A 19,604-nucleotide genomic window follows, 5' to 3' on the forward strand; every position below is an offset into this window, starting at 1 on the left:
GGGCAGGAGGGGTCTTTCCTGAGCCGGGGCGCGGCCGGGAGAGACGGGGCGGCCCTCGGGCGTCGTTCGGGAGAAGGGAGTTGCCGGCGCGGCGGGAGCGGTGGTGCCCCAGCCCTGAGGTGGGACCCGGCGCCCGGGGACCCGCTGGGCGGGGGGGGGGAGCTCCGGGATCCCCGGTGACAGCAGCTTGGGAGGCCTGTGGCGGGGGGTTGGGCTCGGGAGTGGGGGGCGGGAAGGGGGGGCGGTGAGAGCAGCTTGGGAGGCCTGTGGCTGGGGGTTGGGCTCGGGGGTGGGGGGTGGGAAGGGGGGGCAATGACAGGAGCTTGGGAGGCCTGTGGCGGGGGGTTGGGCTCGGGGGTGGGGGGCGGTGACAGCAGCTTGGGAGGCCTGTGGCGGGGGCTTGGGCTCGGGGGCGGGGGGCGGGAAGGGGGGGCGGTGAGAGCAGCTTGGGAGGCCTGTGGCAGGGGGTTGGGCTCGGGGGCGGGAAGGGGGGGCAATGACAGGAGCTTGGGAGGCCTGTGGCAGGGGGTTGGGCTCGGGAGTGGGGGGTGGGAAGGGGGGGCGGTGAGAGCAGCTTGGGAGGCCTGTGGCTGGGGGTTGGGCTCAGGGATGGGGGGTGGGAAGGGGGAGCGGTGAGAGCAGCTTGGGAGGCCTGTGGCAGGGGGTTGGGCTCGGGGGCGGGGGGCGGGAAGGGGGGGGCGGTGAGAGCAGCCTGTGGCGGGGGGTTGGGCTCGGGGGTGGGAAGGGGGGGGCGGTGAGAGCAGCTTGGGAGGCCTGTGGCGGGGGGTTGGGCTCGGGAGTGGGGGGTGGGAAGGGGGGGCAATGACAGCAGCTTGGGAGGCCTGTGGCGGGGGCTTGGGCTCGGGGGCGGGAAGGGGGGCGGTGAGAGCAGCTTGGGAGGCCTGTGGCAGGGGGTTGGGCTCGGGGGTGAGGGGTGGGAAGGGGAGGCAATGACAGCAGCTTGGGAGGCCTGTGGCTGGGGGTTGGGCTGGGCTCAGCTCGGGGAGGGGGTGGCTGCGGGGGGGGCGGGGCTCGCTGAAGGAGGCGGTGGGCCTGGCTGGAAGAGGCGGGAGGGAGGGCGGGCGGCGGGCTGCGAGGGGTGGGGGCCTGCGGCAGAGCTGGGTTCTCTGGCCGGGGGAAGCTGCGGGCAGGGGTTGGGCAGCGCGGGTGGCCTGTGCTCCTGCCCTGGAGCTGATCCCCAGGACGGGTGCAGGGAGCTGAGCTCAGGGGGCAGCGGCCCCAGCTCGTCCTGCCTGGCCCGCGCATCTGCACCGATCGGATTCCGGGAGGAGGCACCGCACGGGCGGGGGTTGTTTGTGACTAATCCGGGAAGGGATGAAGTGCCTGGATGAACAAACCAACAGCAAGAGGGGGTGGGGGGGCATTTTAAAATGGGTCTGCCCAGAACACCGTACAACATACTGAACCGCCCTGATCTTAGAAGAGGCATGTTTATGATTAACTTGTATTGCAATCGCACCTAAAGCTCCAGTGTTAGGCACAGTACAAACCCACCACAACAAGACAGTCCCTCCCCCACTGGACACTAGGTTGACCTTGATGGATCTTCTGTATCTCCATTTTCTTTGGCTGTGTGAGAAGGGGGTAGCTTGCCCATCCTGAAACTTCTGAACAAACTAACTGTTTGTTTCCCCTCCTCTGCTGCTTTAGATTTCAAAATGACTTCCATATTGAGCCATGCTATCAGAAGCGTCCCTGCTACCTCCACATGGGCTGTCAGATTCTGTAAGTGTTCTTCCCGTTATTAAAAAATTAAGTTGATGCCATGTAAAAGGACACTGCCAATTTAGCTGTTTTTAAAAAGTGGTTAAAAGTAGATTCAGGTGTGCCAACTGCACCCAAGTCTCCTTGACACTGTGATTTTTTTACAGCCACTTTTCCTATTTTTAAAGTGTTTTTCTCTCCTGTTGCTGTGAAAAACCCACAAACTGGTTGTACACAATGTACACAAAATTTTTCTCTAAATGTGCAGTTACCATAGATTACTTGTCTAAATTTTTCCTACTATTATAGCACATTTTAAAGTATTATAGGTAATTTTTTTTGTTAGTAATTGTTTTGCTTCTGTCTTTTGTGTTTCAGCTGCAAGATCCTTCAGCTGCTCCCCTCTGTCACATGCCGCAGGTAAAGAGCTAAAAATCTCACTGCTGAAAGATTAAATTTGCAAGGTGCCTCCCCATCCCTGCACCTATCGCAGACAGATACAGAAACAGTGTAATCTTCTTTTTTTTTCAGAGTACATTTCTAAAACTATGAACATAGGAATATGTTGCCAAAATATTTTTCCAGTACATCAAAGCTGGTCTGTGAAAAGAACAAATCTACTAAATATGTGATTTTTCTCTTCTACGGAAGCATATTTCAGAAAGCAAGGGTGCTCATCTTACATTGCCTTATTAAAGAGAATCTAATCTTTTTGCAATGAGGTTGCTTTGTAAAGAATTGTTCCCTGACTTTCCTTTTTTTAATAACAAAACTCCAATCCTTCAGACTGTAGGACTTCCTTATTTTTAGACTGGATAAAAATTCCTTTTCTGTCAGTCCCTTTCTTATGAGGACAAACAAAACTAATGTCTCTGATTTGTGTACTTATTCCTTTAATTCTATGGCTATTCGATATGGCTTCCGATTCCCAACATATAGCAAATGTCAGTGTTTTTAAAATAGTCTTAAAAACTAACACCTTGCGTCTCACATGTTTCTAATGTGTCAGAGATGAGTCCCAATTTTTGTTGAGAAGATATGGAGTGCAAATCCTACCATTGGCTGCAGACTATCAGAGTTGGTAGCAGGCAGCTATAAAATGGCATGACACACCTTGATATCTGATACATCCTAATGTTTGGTAGAGTTTATATATCCTGCTATGTCAAGATAGTCCATATCCTATTGATATGGAATGTGGAAAATGTGAAAAAAAGTGAGGGGAGAAGAACTCAATGTGCATAATTCAAGAGAGGAGGTCAGTTAATATTTGGTTCATTTTATAAAATCTAAGACCAATGGAAATATATTGGGACTTTAAAACAAAGCTTTCTCTGGAGTTTTTGTAACTCCATTGCAGCATTGGGAACCTGACAGCGAAACTGACTTTTAATGGGTTTTCCTCATCTAACCAGAGGGAAATTCAGAAAGTGAGAGACATCCTTCCTTAGGGTCGGGAACTGACGGAGCTTGTCTGGCTCTGGTACTGGGAGGTAGGATTGTCTTTGTGTAGGCAGCCCTATGGACCCTAAGAATCCCACTAGGTTGTTAGTGACAGCTGCAGAAAAGCAATAGAAAAGACTCACCATAGCCCAGAAGAAGACCTGAACCAAAGCTCAGACCATAATAGATGAGATGGTGTCCTAGCTTGGAGGACCCATACAAAAAGGGGATAAACTGTAATGGCCTAGGTTTGGTAGGCCCTCCTGCCTACCAAGAGATGTCCCTGGCCAGAAAAGGCTTGTGGTATTGGGTATAAGGTCCAGTTGGTGGCACAGAGTAAGGGGCTTAGGCTTTAATGTGGGTATATGCAGTTAGATACTAAAAATGGCTGCTGGGGTTCTCAAGTGCTGCTTCATTTAGCTGTTGATTGTTTTAATCCTCAGTGTCTCTGGTTCCCTGAACCATTTTGGGCCTAGTGACTCTGATTTGGGAAATAGCCCATGCTTGCCCTTGGCTTTACTCAAATAATCCACTTATAATAACACAAGTACTAGGCAGAATCTTCATACTTGCACTTTCACTTGCTTAAGCTCTCATGCTTAGCTGGATTTAAGCAGCTTTTACATCCCATGGCCCTTCTCGGTCTTCTAAATGCAGCCACTTCATATTGTTGTTTTAACAAATCATGAGACTCTTAAGCCCTGATAGCACTAGAAATGTGACCCATTGCGTCTTTTTATTAGTTGTATATTTCTAGAACCAAGTCCAGAATGCCCCCTGGCAGTGATCAGTCAGGTGTTACTGTATTGCAGTATATTACTTTATCTTACTCTAAGGGATGGGAGGTAAAGGGTGAATTTGGTGTTCAAATAGGTCTCTTTTGTTTCTAATTACTGTGATGCAGCATTTCAAAGGCACCCTGTTGCCACAGTATCCTAGTGCTAACTGGGAATGGGAGTCAGGAATTGGATGTCTTGTTCCCAACTCTGCTGTTGGCTCACTGCATGCTCTTCAATGAATCACTTTACAGATGAGGAAACTGGGATACAGCAAAGTAAAGTGACTTGCCCAGGATCAGGCTGCATGCCATGGGGGAGACAAGAATTCAATCCAGGATTCCTAATTACTTGATGTAGGACTTAACCACCGAAGAACATTACCCGATCTTTCTAGTAGTATTTATTTTTTAAATAAAATCTTGCTGCAGACTTGTTCAGATTCTAGCCAACAGCTGTTTAAATATTTTCTTCAAACAGTCCAGCCCAAGAGTAAGAAAACCTTAGCCAAAAATGGTGTGAAGAATATTGTTGTGGTCGATGGGGTCCGCATTCCATTTTTACAGTCTGGCACCTCGTAAGTATGAAAAGAAAATACCTCTTTGCTTTGGTTAATCGTATAGAAAGATTCAGGGAGAATCAGAAAGGAAAACATTGGGCTTGGTATACTTATACTGCTCTAACTGCTTTCACTTCATTCAGTGCCTGATGTTGGCTTGCTCAGTGTTCAGACATTTGTAGCTACTCTTACTCCTAATAGGAAAGAGTAATGAATGTAATACCTGCAAGGAGTTTAACAACTTGTTTTTCTGATCTTTACTGGTTTGATCATCTTGGTGGTTTGTTTTGGTCCCTTCCTTCTTGTATTGTGTTTTTAATCTTGACAAGGTCACTGGTTGCTGTTATACAGGTGAAACTATATGTGAGCCCTGCTACATATTACAAACTTGAAGGGGTTGGGCATTCCAAAGTTATCTGATTTTCCCCAAGAGTTAGAATACAGATCTTGAAACTCCACTGTTCCTTGACAGGGATTAGCACCAGCTAAAAGATTGCAATCAACTAAGGCTGTAGCTGCAACCATGTGGTCCTTATGTTAGGCAGAGGTGATCTAGTGGTTCCTCTCTTCTTTATAATAACTGTAAGGAAACTGGCATAGTCAGTGTGACAGTCTGGCTCGGGAAAGGAGAGAGTACATTCTGATGAGAACTGAGGATGAATTACTAAATAATACAAAGAAAACCCTGTGTATATTGGGATGTGTAAGGACTGGGTTGGGATGTTTGGTTCTCTAGGCTTGACATATGACCACTGTTCACAGTAAGTAACGTTCAGCCCAACGGATCTGTCTTCACATGCCATTCACGTGACTGCACCTATGATTGAAAACTGTTTCCAGGACCCAGGCATAGTCCAGTAGCAGCAGCAGGAGTGAAAAACTACATCAGATGATTGTTAGAAACCTGTTACTTAATGCCATTAACTTCGTAGCTGAATCAGGGCCATTACTAACGCTTCCCTACGGTAAACAGGGGATGGAGTTTCGACTTTTGCTGTTGCTATATCTTGTTTCAGGATTTTCCTTAATACAGCAGTTGTACGTTGATTTTTCACATATAGACACCTTTGTCTCCACAAACCAAGGCTGTGAAATGGCCATTTTTAAGTGAAGAGGCTCCGTGATTGCTCATCTGTTGCCATACTGTGTCTGGTCTATTAATATATACTCTGAATGGTATGATAAAATAACTTCAGGGATTATTTTGTAAATCTATCTGTCTTAACTTCCAGATATGCAGATCTGATGCCGCATGACTTGGCCAGAGCCTCGCTGCAGTGAGTAAACAAGAATTGAGTGGAAGAGGAGCTCAGAAAGCTAGCTGGCCCTGGGGTTTTGTGCTGGGAGGTTAATTTAGTGCTGATAATAATGCTGGGAACCAGGGTTCCTAGGTTGTATTCCCTGCTTTGTCACTCAACTATGTGACCAAGGACAAGTCATTTCACCGCTATACCTCAGGTTACTTATGTGCAAAATGGTGATACTACTGAGAAGAAAGGCACTGTCTAAGTGCATGGTAGGGGGACGTTGTGTCATCCTCCTGGCCAGCTCTGCTTCAAATGATCTACTATTGAATGTGCTTGACGCTGTATAATACGAAAAATGAACGGTGAGCAAATTGGGACAGTGACTGAGACCCAGGGAAAGCTACCTTAGTAGTGTGTGTGTGTTTCTCCTCTCTCATTTCATCCCTCTTCTCTCTGATGCCTTCTCCAGTCTACAGTTTGACAGTGTTTGCGTGTCCTGTGGGAAAGGAGGGTCACTAGGAGTGATTTCTCGAGGGAAGATGGGGTTCTGGCACCTTGGGAGGTCATTCCTTACTTACCTCTGGGGGCAGTGTGGAAGAAGGTGTGAAGGCAGGAATTTGGGGCATGGGGGGAGGAGTTTGTCAAGGCTGGCATTGTTGATGGGCAGTGGGAACATGCTGCCGAAAGAGTTGAGGTCCGAGATGAAGGCTAGGTTGGAGTCATGCCAAGCCTTGGCTGTGAGGTTGATGCAGTAGCCAAGGGGGAGCCAGAGGAGAGATTCATAGAGTATTAGGGTTGGAAGAGTCCTCCGGAAGTCATCTAGTCCAATCCCCTGCTCAAAGCAGGACCAACACCAACTAAATCATCCCAGCCAGGGCTTTGTCGAGCCAGGCCTTAAAAACCTCTAAGGATGGAGATTCCATCACCTCCCTAGGTAGCCCATTCCAGTGCTTCACCACCCTCCTAGTGAAATAGTGTTTCCTATTATCCAATCAAGACCTCCCGCACTGCAACTTGAGACCATGGCTCCTTGTTCTCAGTGGTGGCAGATGACAGAACAGCCTAGCTCCATCCTCTTTGGAACCCCCATTCAGATAGTCAGTCTGATTGACTGGCGGCGTGCAAACAGTGCACTTTATATTCACGGGCTGCAGGCTGATGTTAAGTGGTGTGCGCTGGGCACTTGGATTTGATAGTAGCATAGTTGCCATAGGGTAGTAGTAAGTTGCCATAGGGACCCCTACCTGCATCATGTTTACTCTTTTACATGATGGTTTGAGGAAGTCAGAATTCAAATTTGTGTTTATTTTAGTTTTATATATATATCCCTGCAATGGGGTACAGAGGTGTATAGGCTTGTTTGTACGGATATCCTGGAGCATTTGTACACAGTATTTTCTATGGAAATATGAAAAAATTGCTGCTTGTCTTCTGTGTATCCCTGTAGAAGCAGTAGGTGTTCAGACACTGAGGGGTAGGCTGGCTTGACATCTGACTCCCTCTTCTCTCCCCGAGTTTTGACTTGAGGCTGCCCCAAGCTGAGAAAGAGAGGTAGTAACCACTTGAGCATTGGGGGAGGGGGGTGGGGACGACTGTTATTGAAGAAGAAGTGGAGTTTCCCTGTTTTATTTTGAGTCCATTTCCACTTGATGATCACAGCTCTTTCTGTGGGCAGCTATATATTCAACCTTGTCTCTGAATTAGGGAAGCATGCTCGCTGTTGTCCCTATTTTGCAGGCTAGCTTTTGAAATTGAGTGCCTGGGGACCTTGGCAAAGTTACCACTTTATTCGTTGGTGCAGATTTTCTTGTCTGACTTCTTCTCTCAGAGGGTTGCTGAACCGGACCAACGTCCCGAAGGAAGTTGTTGATTACATTGTTTATGGCACAGTTATCCAGGAGGTGAAAACAAGCAATGTTGCTAGAGAGGTGGGTTAAATGAAGCAGGTATTCTGTAAAGCTGGTTTAAACAGCTAACCTGAGTGAACTAACCCCTATGAAAGAATCAGTTCATCGCTGCTCCTTGTGGATTGGGAAAATAAGCCCGTCACACTGTGTTGTGCTTCAAGTAATTAAATGGCACTCCCATCCTTAGTTAGTTAAAACCCTTAGTTAAAATCATAAATCTACCCTGTCATTTCTAATAGTGTGCACTGTGAAATCCCTCCTTGGGGATTACCAGAAAAGCAGGACCCTGGTAAGGGATGATTAATCATTCTGCTTGAACTGTCCACTTGGGATCAAGCTCTGGTTTGCCAGAAATACTTGATAACACTACAATATTGTTTGAAAAATAAAGCTGGTCGAACCAAGATGCAGCATTTGAGTGCTCTGGAGAGTGCCAGCTTAGCTGCTTTTCCTGGTGGCAGATGTAAAGAGAGAAGTGACTATATATAATACAGGGAAAAGAGTGTAGAGATCTGGTACTGTAAAGCCATCTCCATAACATTAGACATGATTCTGCTCTAATCAGCCTAGCTTCTGAAACCTCAGCTGGTGTTCTGCGGAGCAGTCAGTGCCATTCCACCAGAAAGGATCCCACCTAAAACTTGTTACATAATTTCTCCTAACTGCGCTTGTTATTACCAGTGCTGCTCAGATTCAATCAGCAGTTTATTTTTGTATGTGCAAGTGTTTTCTTTGACCTCCTGTCAGTCAACTGAGACTGGTTTAATTTTAACTTCCAGAGAAGGTTTGAACTTTAAACTAGTTGGCCATGTGTCAATTAAGGTGTGTCGTCTTATGGCAACACGTATTCCAGAATGGTTATTCTTTTGTGACACAGGCCTCCACTCCCTGCTCTGTTAAAGCTTGTTGTCATTCCCATTATACATCCTTACTTTCAGGAAAGCTTGATCTGCTGCAAACATTTAATGTTCAGTTGTATGTAAATTACAGCTTGTATTCTATTGCATTGTATTCAAGTTCTCAAACAAAATTACATTTATTTTCTTGCATCTATAAATAATAGATGACAGGGTGAAGCAAAAGTTTTCAGAAATACAGTGCTGCGTTGTATAAGAGGAATTTGTCTGTTCATTTAGGGTCTGCCGATGGTTGTCCGTGTAGTTTGATAAAGAGCTTTGAGAGGCAGGCAGCAGACCAGCTCTCTGCTTGCAATAGAAGGAAGATTCCTCATAGTGAACGCATGCAGAATGCCTTACCTCAGCTGTGTAGATGAAAACTTGACACGTCTGCAGCTTAAATTCTGCAAAGATGTCTGGCATTTAATGCTTCAAGAAGCAAGCACTGCGAGGTCAAGCTGGTGGGGTTTTTTAATCATTATTATTTTGTGTTGCCCATAGGCTGCTTTGGGAGCTGGCTTCTCGGATAAAACTCCAGCCCACACAGTCACTATGGCTTGCATCTCTTCAAACCAAGCTATGACCACAGGTATGTTGGCTGAAAGAACAGGTAGTAGATTAGAAGATGGCATTAGCAGCCTCTCTTCTCTTCCCCTGTCCTACCTGCACATCTTAATGAACACAATTAAGTGTCTGGAGGAGGCTTAGATGGAGGGCCTCTATTGAACCACTGGTTCAGTAAAATTTAGCAGAGATTTTTGAAGTACGTGTTCCAGGCCTTCAGGAGCTCTTGATCATCGGTTTCATTCCGGAGCAGTCTCCACTCAGATTCAAAATTGTCCATTAAAACTGAAAGGTAAAGACTTGAACTTGACAAAGTTGTAGCCTTTTATGCTAACATCACCTTCAGCGTAGCCCAAATTGAGCAAAAATTGAAGATCCAGGTTTCTACCCCAAATTATTTGAGGGATATTGTTGCCTCAATTTCTTGCATGAAAATAGTGGGAAGTAGAAGCAAAATTATAGAACACAGGAGAATATTTAGAATATTGTTAATTTTGTCAAAATCAGAAAAAAAAAAGTTTTGAATTTATAGAAATGAAACATTTCAATAGACCTGAAACAAAGGTTTTTTGGAGTTTCATTTTGTGAAAAACTTTGATTAGAGATGTTTCTGTTGGTTGCATCTACTCCTGAGAAATCCTTGATTAGTTGTTGCTTCTCTTCAGTAAGTGAAAGTATTTCAGCTTCTTTTAAAGAAGTCCGCCCATGCTTCTGATGATCTTCTCCATCGCTTCCTGTAGGTGTCGGTCTGATTGCATCTGGCCAGTGTGATGTGGTGGTAGCTGGTGGTGTGGAGTTAATGTCAGATGTTCCAATTCGTCACAGCAGGAAGATGAGGAAGACTTTGCTCTCCCTTAACAGGGCCAAGACCTTGGGCCAGAGACTGGCACTGGTTGTTAAAATCCGTCCTGATTACTTTGCCCCAGAGGTAAATCTCCTCCTTTCCATCTCTCAGTAGGTGTCTAGGGTTCTCAATTCTGTCCTCCTTTGCAGTTTGCCATTTGATAGCCACTTGTAAAATAACACACACTCTAGGGGAAAGGAATATAATTTTGCCCCTGTGGAGAATTCAACATGGTGACGGTTAATTGGGGGTGTAGACTATGGTGGTTCTGCATCATGCCACCTGCCTAGGTGTAGGCTGAGATTTCAATGCATTAGCATAGCTCCTAAAATTCTTTGAGGAACTACAGGTTTCGGAGTAGCAGCCATGTTAGTCTGTATTCGCAAAAAGAAAAGGAGGACTTGTGGCACCTTAGAGACTAACCAATTTATTTGAGCATAAGCTTATGCTCAAATAAATTGGTTAGTCTCTAAGGTGCCACAAGTCCTCCTTTTCTTTTTGAGGAACTACGTATGGCTTTTGCCTACATGGTTCCCTGACAGTCAGGCTAGCACTTAGTGAGCTTCACCAATTTAAACTTCAAAATACCTCTTTTCCCAACTCGTTGAACTCGTAGCATAGAAGGTTTACTGAAGACATTAAAATGTGTAACGGTGACACTTACCTTACCAGCCTAAATACCGTGCAATTCGTCTTGACCTTCTGAAACTCTTAGAACCTGGAGTTTGAGGGACAAAATGAATTGCTCTTCAAGCTAGTAGGGACACACTGCGTGCATTTTCAACACACTGAATACAGAGGAAAGCATTCCCCTCCCACTATTAATGGGATTGTGCATCTGCCTGACACCTCTTAAATACAAAATCCATTTATTCTCCAGGGCCCAATCCTGCAGGATACTGAATGCTTTCATAATAATAGGTGAGAAAGGACAGCCTGCCCATTTAGATAGTGCTCTCTCCCCTTTGTGATGTAAAGGGAGCCCCTCCGCCTGCTCTCATGGTCAGAGAAAAGGTGACTTGTAAAGTGGTGGGAAAGGGTTTTATTCACAGTGAATGATCTGAAGGCTCCTGGAGTTCTGTCCTCACCAGAGAGGCTATTTTTGTGCACATACTATTAATAGAGAATCCTTTATCTTCATTTAGTACAAGTGCAGAGACTCAAAGTGCAGTTGAGAGATAAGAGACCCAGATTTGAATTCTGCAGACTCCCAGAACGGGAAAATAGCTAAGCCCTTTCGTTTGCAGTTTAAACCAATTTTTACTGAAAAATTCTCTGGTTTTACAAAAAACATTATTCAATTTTTTTCTGATTTTTTTTCACCCTACTTTTGTATCATTCAAATAGATAAAAATAACTTTTTATTAGGAAAATACAATACATGGCATGAGATATATGTATTATGATAATACATTAGTCTGTGTATATATGCAAAGCTGCCTGTTGAGGTAAGGCTCTGTATTAGTCTAGAAGATACACAATAAACAAACAGGCACGCACGCAAGCTCTGAAGTGCATGTGCGTCTGAACGTACTGATGAATCTCACACCACCATGTACGCATTTCAAGCTGTTAGCAGATAATGGTTTAAAGATTTGACCCACTAAAATGAGAAGAAAATGAAAATCGGTCTCAAAATACGTTTCCGAACACAGGGAAGTATTTGAAAGTTTTTAAAAAAACAAAAACAGGAGAAAAGGATGAAGTTGAGTAAATGCACTGCAAATGGTGTGACTCAATTATTAAATGTAAATATTTACAGGCTAATAACTCTAAGTCTACAACAGTAAACTGTTTATTCAGATGAAAAGTTTTATTTGGGGATTAGAGATGTATTGTTTTCTTAACTCTGAGGTGGCGTGTTTTGAGTGCTGTTTTAGTTCTGCAGCAAACCACATTGAACGAAATTCAAAGCATTAATCCACTGAATACTTTCTTCCCCGTCTTTCCGTCCACCAAAACAAACCCCGATATTTACCCCAAAAAATTATGAATTGTTTTTTGCACTGATTTTTCCCCTGTTTGTGGTGTTATGGTAATAAACTCTGATAAATTCCTGGGAAAAATTAAAATAAAAACTGAAAATGAAGGGCCCTAAAAATAGCACATCCAGCAGCGTGGGGGTCTTGGCTCACGTGTGTGGATGCAGCTGTCATCCATTCTCTCAGGATGGAGGAGGACTAAATCCTAAATAAGGGATGACTTGAATTTGGCCCACTTGTGTAGCATACGACTTCCTATGGAGGTGTGGGCCATGGAGTCTGCAGGCCCCAGCATGCATTGCTCCGAGCAGCCTGGCCTCGCTTCATTTTGGGGCCTGTAGTCTCTCTGGTCTGCAGCTCCACATTAAATACAAGGCCAGCTGCTACCTTCCTCATTGTATGCAACTTGGGACCAGTCCTCGAGCCCCTGGCAAGTGGCCAGCATGGCCTTTACTCGGTCAAAGTTTGGGCATTCCTGTGGTTCAGAAGTGGGGATTCCTCTAGTTTAGTTGATCTTAGTAGGATAATGTGCATTATTTGTGTAAAGTTAATCGCTCTGTTTTATAAATGGAGGACTTCAGGGATTTACATGTGTGAAACGTAACCAAGTATTAAATTCCAGTGGTATAGTATAGTTTGGTGCCCACAACGACCATTGGAACAGATGGTATTTACATATGCTTACCTTGTGCTTCCTTTTCTTCTAGCTCCCAGCGGTAGCAGAGTTTTCCACCAGTGAGACCATGGGACACTCAGCAGACCGGTTGGCTGCTGCCTTTGCCATCTCCCGTGTAGAACAAGATGAGTACGCCCTCCGTTCCCACACTTTGGCCAGGAAAGCCCAGGATGAGGGGCTGCTCACTGATGTGATACCCTTCAAAGTGCCAGGTAAAAGCCGTGTGTTCTAATGCTGACCCAAAATTGTGCCACTCCCTTTATAAGGGAAAGTGGCCAGGGCCCAAGTCATGGAGTTCTGTATCTCTCGGCACACTTTCACTCCTCAGCAGTGTCAAGTCTATTTAAAACCTTTAATTTACAACCTGTCCCTGCACAACAAAGTAGTGATCCAGGAGCATGTGTCCTTGCTGAGTCTGTGATCTAAATCTTGAAGCACCCTACTCCATATCCCTGCTTATTTGGTGATTATTGCCTTAGTACGGGGCAGATCACAAGTGAGGAATCCTCCTGCTCTTTGTATCAAAGACTTAACAAGCAACAAGGTACACCACAGGGAAGCGTGTTTTTGCAAGGAATCACAAGTCCAGTTTAAAAACAAGCCTAGTAAAAGTGCCGGTGTGATGAAGCACATGCCAGCTGTGCTCCTTAGAAAGCTTATTTCAGAAAATCATCAATTTGAAAGAAGCAGAATTTTTTCAATACTCAAGACTGTTCCCTTCACACTAAACTGTTTTGGCAAGAAATCAAATAAAATGAATGACACCTCCCTTCTTTCCTTGCATTCCTTTTTCCATGGAAAATAGAACTTTCTCTCGCTCTTACTCGCTCTCTCTCGAGTTCTTTTCTGCAAAGTGGGGTATGATACCCACTTCCTTCTAGAAAGAAAAGGAGGACTTGTGGCTTCCTTCTGAAGTTAATGCTGTGTTTTAACAGGCAAAGATACAGTCATCAGAGATAATGGAGTCCGTCCTTCTTCAATGGAGCAGATGGGTAAACTGAAAGCTGCTTTTGTCAAACCTTATGGGACTGTCACAGCTGCCAACTCCTCCTTCCTGGTAACGTACACCGCCATCCATTTGGGTAGCAATATGTGAGACTGGTCTATTTTTCTACCTACTGCAGCTACCTAGACTATATTTCTGTGACGTTAATGCTACTATGACTTCGTTGGCTTTTCCATAATGTCATCCACTTTAAGTTGCAAAGTGACACTTGCATTTTCTCTTAAACAACTTTTAATTTAGCAAACCCCCGAAATAAAAACAAAAGGTTCGTTGTAAACACTTGAGGCTGTTTTACGTGTTGGCTTCGTTATAATTGCCCTCAGAAGAGGACAGGGGAAGATTTCCCAAGGCACAAATGGGAGTTACACACCCAATTCCCAGTGACTTAGGCACCCGACTTCATTCAAACTTCCCTTTATGCCTTTGAAAGTCTCCCCCAGAATGCACGAGGTATGTGTCCTGTCCCCAAGTGCAGCACAGAGGAGGTGCTTTCGTGTTTAGATCCTGTTCACGTTTTGCAATAACGGCTCCTTTCTTTGTGCTACAAGTAACGCTGGGCCTTCACAAGTAACAACAGCGTTTTCTGCCTGGAGTTCCCGGGAACTTGCTGGGGTCTGATAGTACTTTAGGACTGACCCTGCTTGAAATATTGGCATGTAAGGGACACTGCATACAGCAGAGCTGAGGGTTAATTTGGGAACACATTCTCCTGTTGAGACCGCATACAGTCGATGCATCAAGGACACTGTGCTGTAAAATATTAGTATTTAGTTTTGCAAACATGAACCAATTACAGTGCTGTGAAACTCAGACTATGCAAGCACTGTAGTTGCCAAAATGGCACCCACGTGTAAAATTCACCGGCCACCATTCTGCCAAAAACGAATTTACTAAAGAGCCGCATCTGTGTATGCTATGGCTATCACAGCAGCCGTACTGGTTTGGCCCCCCCACTCATAGGTCGTCTTATCCATCTGCCTCAACCAGTGCTCCCTATGGTGTATTTTACCTAGTTCTTTATCCTAAGTGTTGGGGCTTTTCCCAGTTTTCTTGGGAGCTTGTCCGTTCCACAGCCTAATGGATTAGAAGCAGACACGTGTGACCTGTAATGTAACTTTCTGGTGGATAGTTACAGATAAGTTTATAGAGCAGCGTTTGTATTTACGCTTTTGTGTATTTTGTTTGTTTGTGCTCCGATAGTGTCTGCTACAGCAACCGGGGCCCTGTACAAAAACTTAGAGACTTGCCGCCTTTGCATGGTGTGGGTGCTCTGTGAGTAATTGCCTAACTGAGTTTGTCTGGCTGTTTCAGACGGATGGTGCTTCAGCAGTTCTGATAATGTCTGAAGAGAAGGCTCTGGCGATGGGATATAAACCAAAGGCCTACCTAAGGTAGAAGGAACCGTTCCATCTGGCTTTTGAAAGCTGGTCTTGCTTTTGTTTTCTCTTCTGGGACTAATGGTGCTTTTCTTGTGCAGGGATTTTGTGTACGTCTCCCAGGATCCAAAGGACCAGCTCCTGCTGGGGTAGGTCATGGCTTATGGACAGCACAGTCAAACACTTAGCATTGCTGGACATTATCAGTTACTATCACTAAATGCTTCACTTCCTGTAGAATGTGTGAGCGTTTAGTTAGGCGCGTCACAGCCAGACAAAGATCTGGGCCCTGCCTCAAAGCACTGAGAAAAGTCTGAGTACACGACATGATGCAACAAATGGAGGTGACTAAGAATAGGGAAGAGCTGAGGCGGGGATTATAGTAATACAGTTATATGGGTACTCAGGCATGTGCATGGCACGGTGTTGCCGCAGGTTATTGATACATGTGGCAGTATTAAGCTGCCATAGCCATCAAGAAACAAGTCACAAGACTTTGCACTGGAATAAATTGCCCAGGGAGGTTGTGGAATCTCCGTCACAGATTTTTAAAGCAGGTTTGACAAACACCTGTCAGGGATGATCTAATACTTAGTCCTGCCTTGAGTGCAGGGGGCTGGACTAGATGACCTCTCAAGGTCCTTTCCAGTCTTACAATTCGATGATTCATTAGTGTTGATGTTAGCATACATCTCAAGACGTGGAAAATTTGATGTGATTAAAATCCAGCTAATTGGATTTGATGTCTGGACTTGCCAGACTTGCACACGAAACCAGAAGAGGTCAATTAACTTTAGAAATGGGGTGAAATGCTCATCTTCACCTGCCTAACGCATCTCTGTATGGGGTGGTAGTGACTTTTGGGTTGTACATCAGTTTAAGTGGGAGAGGCTGAAAGCTTCGTGAGCGCTTACTTGTTTGGCATCTTAAACGCTGCAGCTCCATTTTGAGAGCGAGGAGGATGTAATAGGGATCGTAGTGAAGGAATGGGGGAGGAGTCCATGGAACACATGCATTAATGTCACTTGCTTTTCTGACTCTTTAGGCCAACGTATGGTACTCCCAAGGTGTTGGAGAGGGCTGGTCTAACAATGGCCGATATTGATGTGTTTGAATTTCACGAAGCTTTCGCTGTAAGTATCTGCACAGGAACATGCATGGATGAGGTAACACACCAATGTGTCTTGGGTTGCAGATCTGGGTTCTCCTGCGTAAGATCTATAGCAAGGATATTTCCTCTGGTTTTATGTCAGGAGTGGAAAGAGCTCTGTTACTCGGTTTCCTTCATCGGGTGGAGGGTTTTCTATGTGCACGCTATGAGCTTGTTCATGAACAGTCAGTCTGTGCTGAGGTGCTCTGTGCAGACAGTTTATTCAGCTAATCAGAGGCAACATTTTTCTCTAAGGTGTCATCTGGCTGGGACAAGGCTCATGCAAATGATGCTCCTTTGAGCCCTTTGTGTACAACCAGCTGTGTTGATCCTTCTTGACACTGACTAGTTTTAGGAAACTAAGATACTCCTAACTTGTTCGTACTCCACCATATACAGTAAAAGCTTTTCTATCTGGCATGTTGGAATAGTTGGGAATGGGGGGTGCCGGTAAGTGAAAAATGCTACTTAACTAAGAGGGAAGGAGTTTGGGTGCAGGAGGGGGCTCAAGGCAGGGGGTTGGGGTTTCAGGGTGCCGGATCCAGGGGCGGGGAGGGCACTCGCCTTGGGCAGCTCCCCACAAGCAGCGACCTGTCCCTGCCACTCCTAGTCGGAGGTGCGGCAGGCAGCGCTGCCCCTGCCCCCAACACTGGCTCCGCAGCTCCCATTGGCTGGGAACCATGGCCAACAGGAGTTGCGGGGGTGGCACCTGTGGGCGGAGGCAGTGCGCAGAGCCGCCTGCTGAGCCTCTATCTAGGAGCAGCAGGGACATGTTGCCGCTTCTGGGGAGCCATGTGGAGCCAGGCAGGCGCCAGCTAAACTATAAACTGGACTTTCTATGAAGATTAGAAATGCCGGTTTATAGAACTTTCCAGTTGCTACCAGGCTGGATAACACAGCTTTTACTGTACTTCATTCTGTGTCTGCTGTAGTCCTTGAGTCTTTCCCCTCTCCCTTCTAGGGGCAGATTTTGGCTAACTTCAAAGCTATGGATTCGGATTGGTTTGCACAAAACTACATGGGCAGAAAGTCTAAGGTAAGGACATAATGAGGATGCAGGTTTTAAGGTCAGTGTTGCTTTTGTAATTCTAATTCCTTGCTGTTAAAACATATCAGAACGGCATAGCAGTTCTAAGGCCTGTATTGTGTTTATACAAGGGAGAAATACTCAGTTTCCTAAAAATCAATAATTTGGTTCAGTTCTTCCTAGTTTGAGGAGCTGTTGCTACTCTGACGTGACCTCTGGCACTTCAGCACAAAGAGAAGGCAAAGACCCTAGAGCTGTGCGGCTAACGTTTCTCAGTAGAAATGATAGGTGAGATGAAACCACTGTCCTCTCACAGCTAACTGGCTGTAGATGGCGTCCTATCACCATAAAGCCTCGCATTTGCTTACACTGCAGTGAAACACAAATGTAAACTCTAGGGAGCGCGCCAGCAGCAGAGACTAGCTGGCCTAGTCGGACTCTTCAGATGACCCAAAATGGAGATCAGGGACTGATCATCTGCGGCAGGAAGGACTCGGAGGGAGCGGGACAGGCTCCTTGGAGGCAGAGGTTGGCAAACCTGTTCCTTTGGTTTGTTCTTGCAGGTTGGAGCCCCGCCTCTGGAGAAGTTCAATAAGTGGGGTGGCTCCCTGTCTCTGGGGCACCCTTTTGGTGCCACTGGCTGCCGGTTAGTAATGACTGCGGCTCACAGGCTGAAGAAGGAAGGAGGGCAGTACGGTGTGATAGCTGCCTGCGCTGCGGGAGGACAGGTAACGCTGCATAGGCTTGCTAGCATTGTGACCTCTGCTGGGAAGGCAGGAATTCCTCTCTTCCTCTTGGTACCAAGAAGTCCTGTCCTGTGTACGTCGGACATCAGTGCAGCTTTGAAGTTTGTTACCATCAGGTGGCCTTAATACTGTCCAGGCAGCTGGGCTAAGGAGCCAGCCAGGCTTGCTTTTGCAGCATTTCAGTGCTGTCTGAGAGTGACCCTGATTTGGTGGCCAGTGCTCCATGTCCCTGTTGATATAGTATGAAAGGGAGGAATGATTCAAAGACCCTTCTTTACTCTGCTGTGGTTTTGGCAGTGGTGGTTTTCACTATCTCATGAACCCTGAGGATCTTACTGAAGTCTGGCTTGTTAGGTTCCATCTCCCCGTGTAAGGAACAAGAACCTCTGTGTGAAAAAGCCAGATACCACCTGCTTTCCAGTGGTACTTGGAAAGGTCTAGAGAAGTATTACACCTATTGTTAGGCAGTTGTGGTTAGCAGCAGTAGATTGGGTTACTCAGTAACTTGAGAGGTCACAGCCAGACCAGTCCTATCCTCAGTAAACCAATCTAAAGAGGGCTAGCTGAGCCTCTCTGTGGAAGCTGCGTAATCATTCTAATTTGGGCGAGGAGGACACTCCTGAGTAGCCTGCGGCATACTTTCTAATCCCATCCCCTAAAAGGAAAGTATTGCTTCGTTCAGTGCTTCAGGAACGGCACCAGATAATCCAACCGATGTCTGTGGCGTGCTGCCACTGAGTAAAAGCCTGCTATTAATCTCTTCCAGTTCCTACAATATGACTAACATCCTCTGGAAATGAAGCTCTTCTGGTGGCTTGTATGTTTACTCCAGACAGTGCCTTTCAGACTAAAGTAACCATGCTTTGCTTCTCCATTTCAGGGCCATGCAATGATTGTGGAACTTTACCCGCAGTAAGAGGACAAGGAACTGCTGAATGGAATTGGACCTGTCCTGTGCCAGGCAATGCCATTTCAATGCACTAACAATATATCTGTGATCCTTCTCGAAAAGGATTTCTGGTGGCCTTTGTAAATATCTTCTCGTTACCCCGTCAGTGATCTGGAACAAATTAACGCTCTGTCGAATACACCACCAAACAGTTAGCGTGGCTCTTAGGCCTGTCAGGGGTCCTGCAGTTAACCAAAACTTCACGGTAACTCTTTATAAACAGGGTTTGTCTTATGGAAGAAATGAGTAATGCAGTCTGGGAATGTGAAGAGCTGTTTTAAAACAGAATTGCCAAGTATTTAGTGTGTCCATTTACAGCCTCTTAGGCTCAGCTGCCCAGTTAGGGATGTGGCTTATTAAAGAGGAGATCCAATCTGAGTTGGATGAGGTGGTGTTTCTAAAGAATGGTGCAGAGTCCAAACCTCATTGGGAAGTCACTATAACTGCTTGAGATACTTGTCAGCCTTAATAAACCAGAGAAGAAGTTGAAGACTGGGCAGGTTTTTTTTGTCTTCCCTTGATTTATTTACACTGACACTGATGGTTTCAAGTACTATGTACTCTGAGGCTTGTCTGCTTGGAGCCATCACCAGGCTATTCTGGGCTCTTGAAAATAGGAGTAAAGGGCTCCACGCAATTTGTCCCAGAATCCACACTGTGCTGCGGAATTGTGCTCCAGAATCAAACGCTAAGAAAGAAACTGAATACGTTTATATGAAACTGTCCCTTTC

General features: G+C 45.7%; 1 protein-coding gene across 2 annotated transcripts; it reads left to right on the forward strand.

Moving 5' to 3' along the window:
* Positions 1–4: 4 nt before the first annotated feature.
* On the forward strand, positions 5–19,363 carry HADHB (hydroxyacyl-CoA dehydrogenase trifunctional multienzyme complex subunit beta). 2 transcript variants are annotated; one of them, XM_048846067.2, is made up of 16 exons: positions 5–119; positions 1,672–1,746; positions 2,104–2,145; positions 4,425–4,521; positions 5,736–5,780; positions 7,579–7,678; positions 9,055–9,142; positions 9,858–10,045; positions 12,651–12,831; positions 13,555–13,676; positions 14,937–15,016; positions 15,103–15,150; positions 16,047–16,134; positions 17,113–17,187; positions 17,742–17,906; positions 18,805–19,363. In XM_048846067.2, the coding sequence occupies exons 2-16, from the start codon at positions 1,680–1,682 to the stop codon at positions 18,838–18,840; spliced, it is 1,422 nt and encodes a 473-aa protein (XP_048702024.1). In that variant the 5' UTR covers positions 5–119; positions 1,672–1,679; the 3' UTR covers positions 18,841–19,363. The 2 variants fall into 2 exon arrangements, with proteins under 2 accessions (XP_048702024.1, XP_074982381.1); XM_075126280.1 differs by lacking the exon at positions 5–119 and adding an exon at positions 1,377–1,446.
* The last annotated feature ends 241 nt before the right edge of the window (positions 19,364–19,604 follow it).

This window comes from Caretta caretta, chromosome 3, assembly GCF_965140235.1.
Source record: "Caretta caretta isolate rCarCar2 chromosome 3, rCarCar1.hap1, whole genome shotgun sequence".
NCBI lineage: Eukaryota > Metazoa > Chordata > Testudines > Cheloniidae > Caretta > Caretta caretta.

Coding starts and splice junctions, on each gene's coding strand:
- HADHB (XM_075126280.1), top strand. CDS start 1,392: ATGGGTCTGCCCAGAACACCGTACAACATACTGAACCGCCCTGATCTT. Junction 4,522..5,735: donor TTTTTACAGTCTGGCACCTC/GTAAGTATGAAA, acceptor CTTAACTTCCAG/ATATGCAGATCTGATGCCGC. Junction 15,151..16,046: donor AAGGACCAGCTCCTGCTGGG/GTAGGTCATGGC, acceptor CTGACTCTTTAG/GCCAACGTATGGTACTCCCA.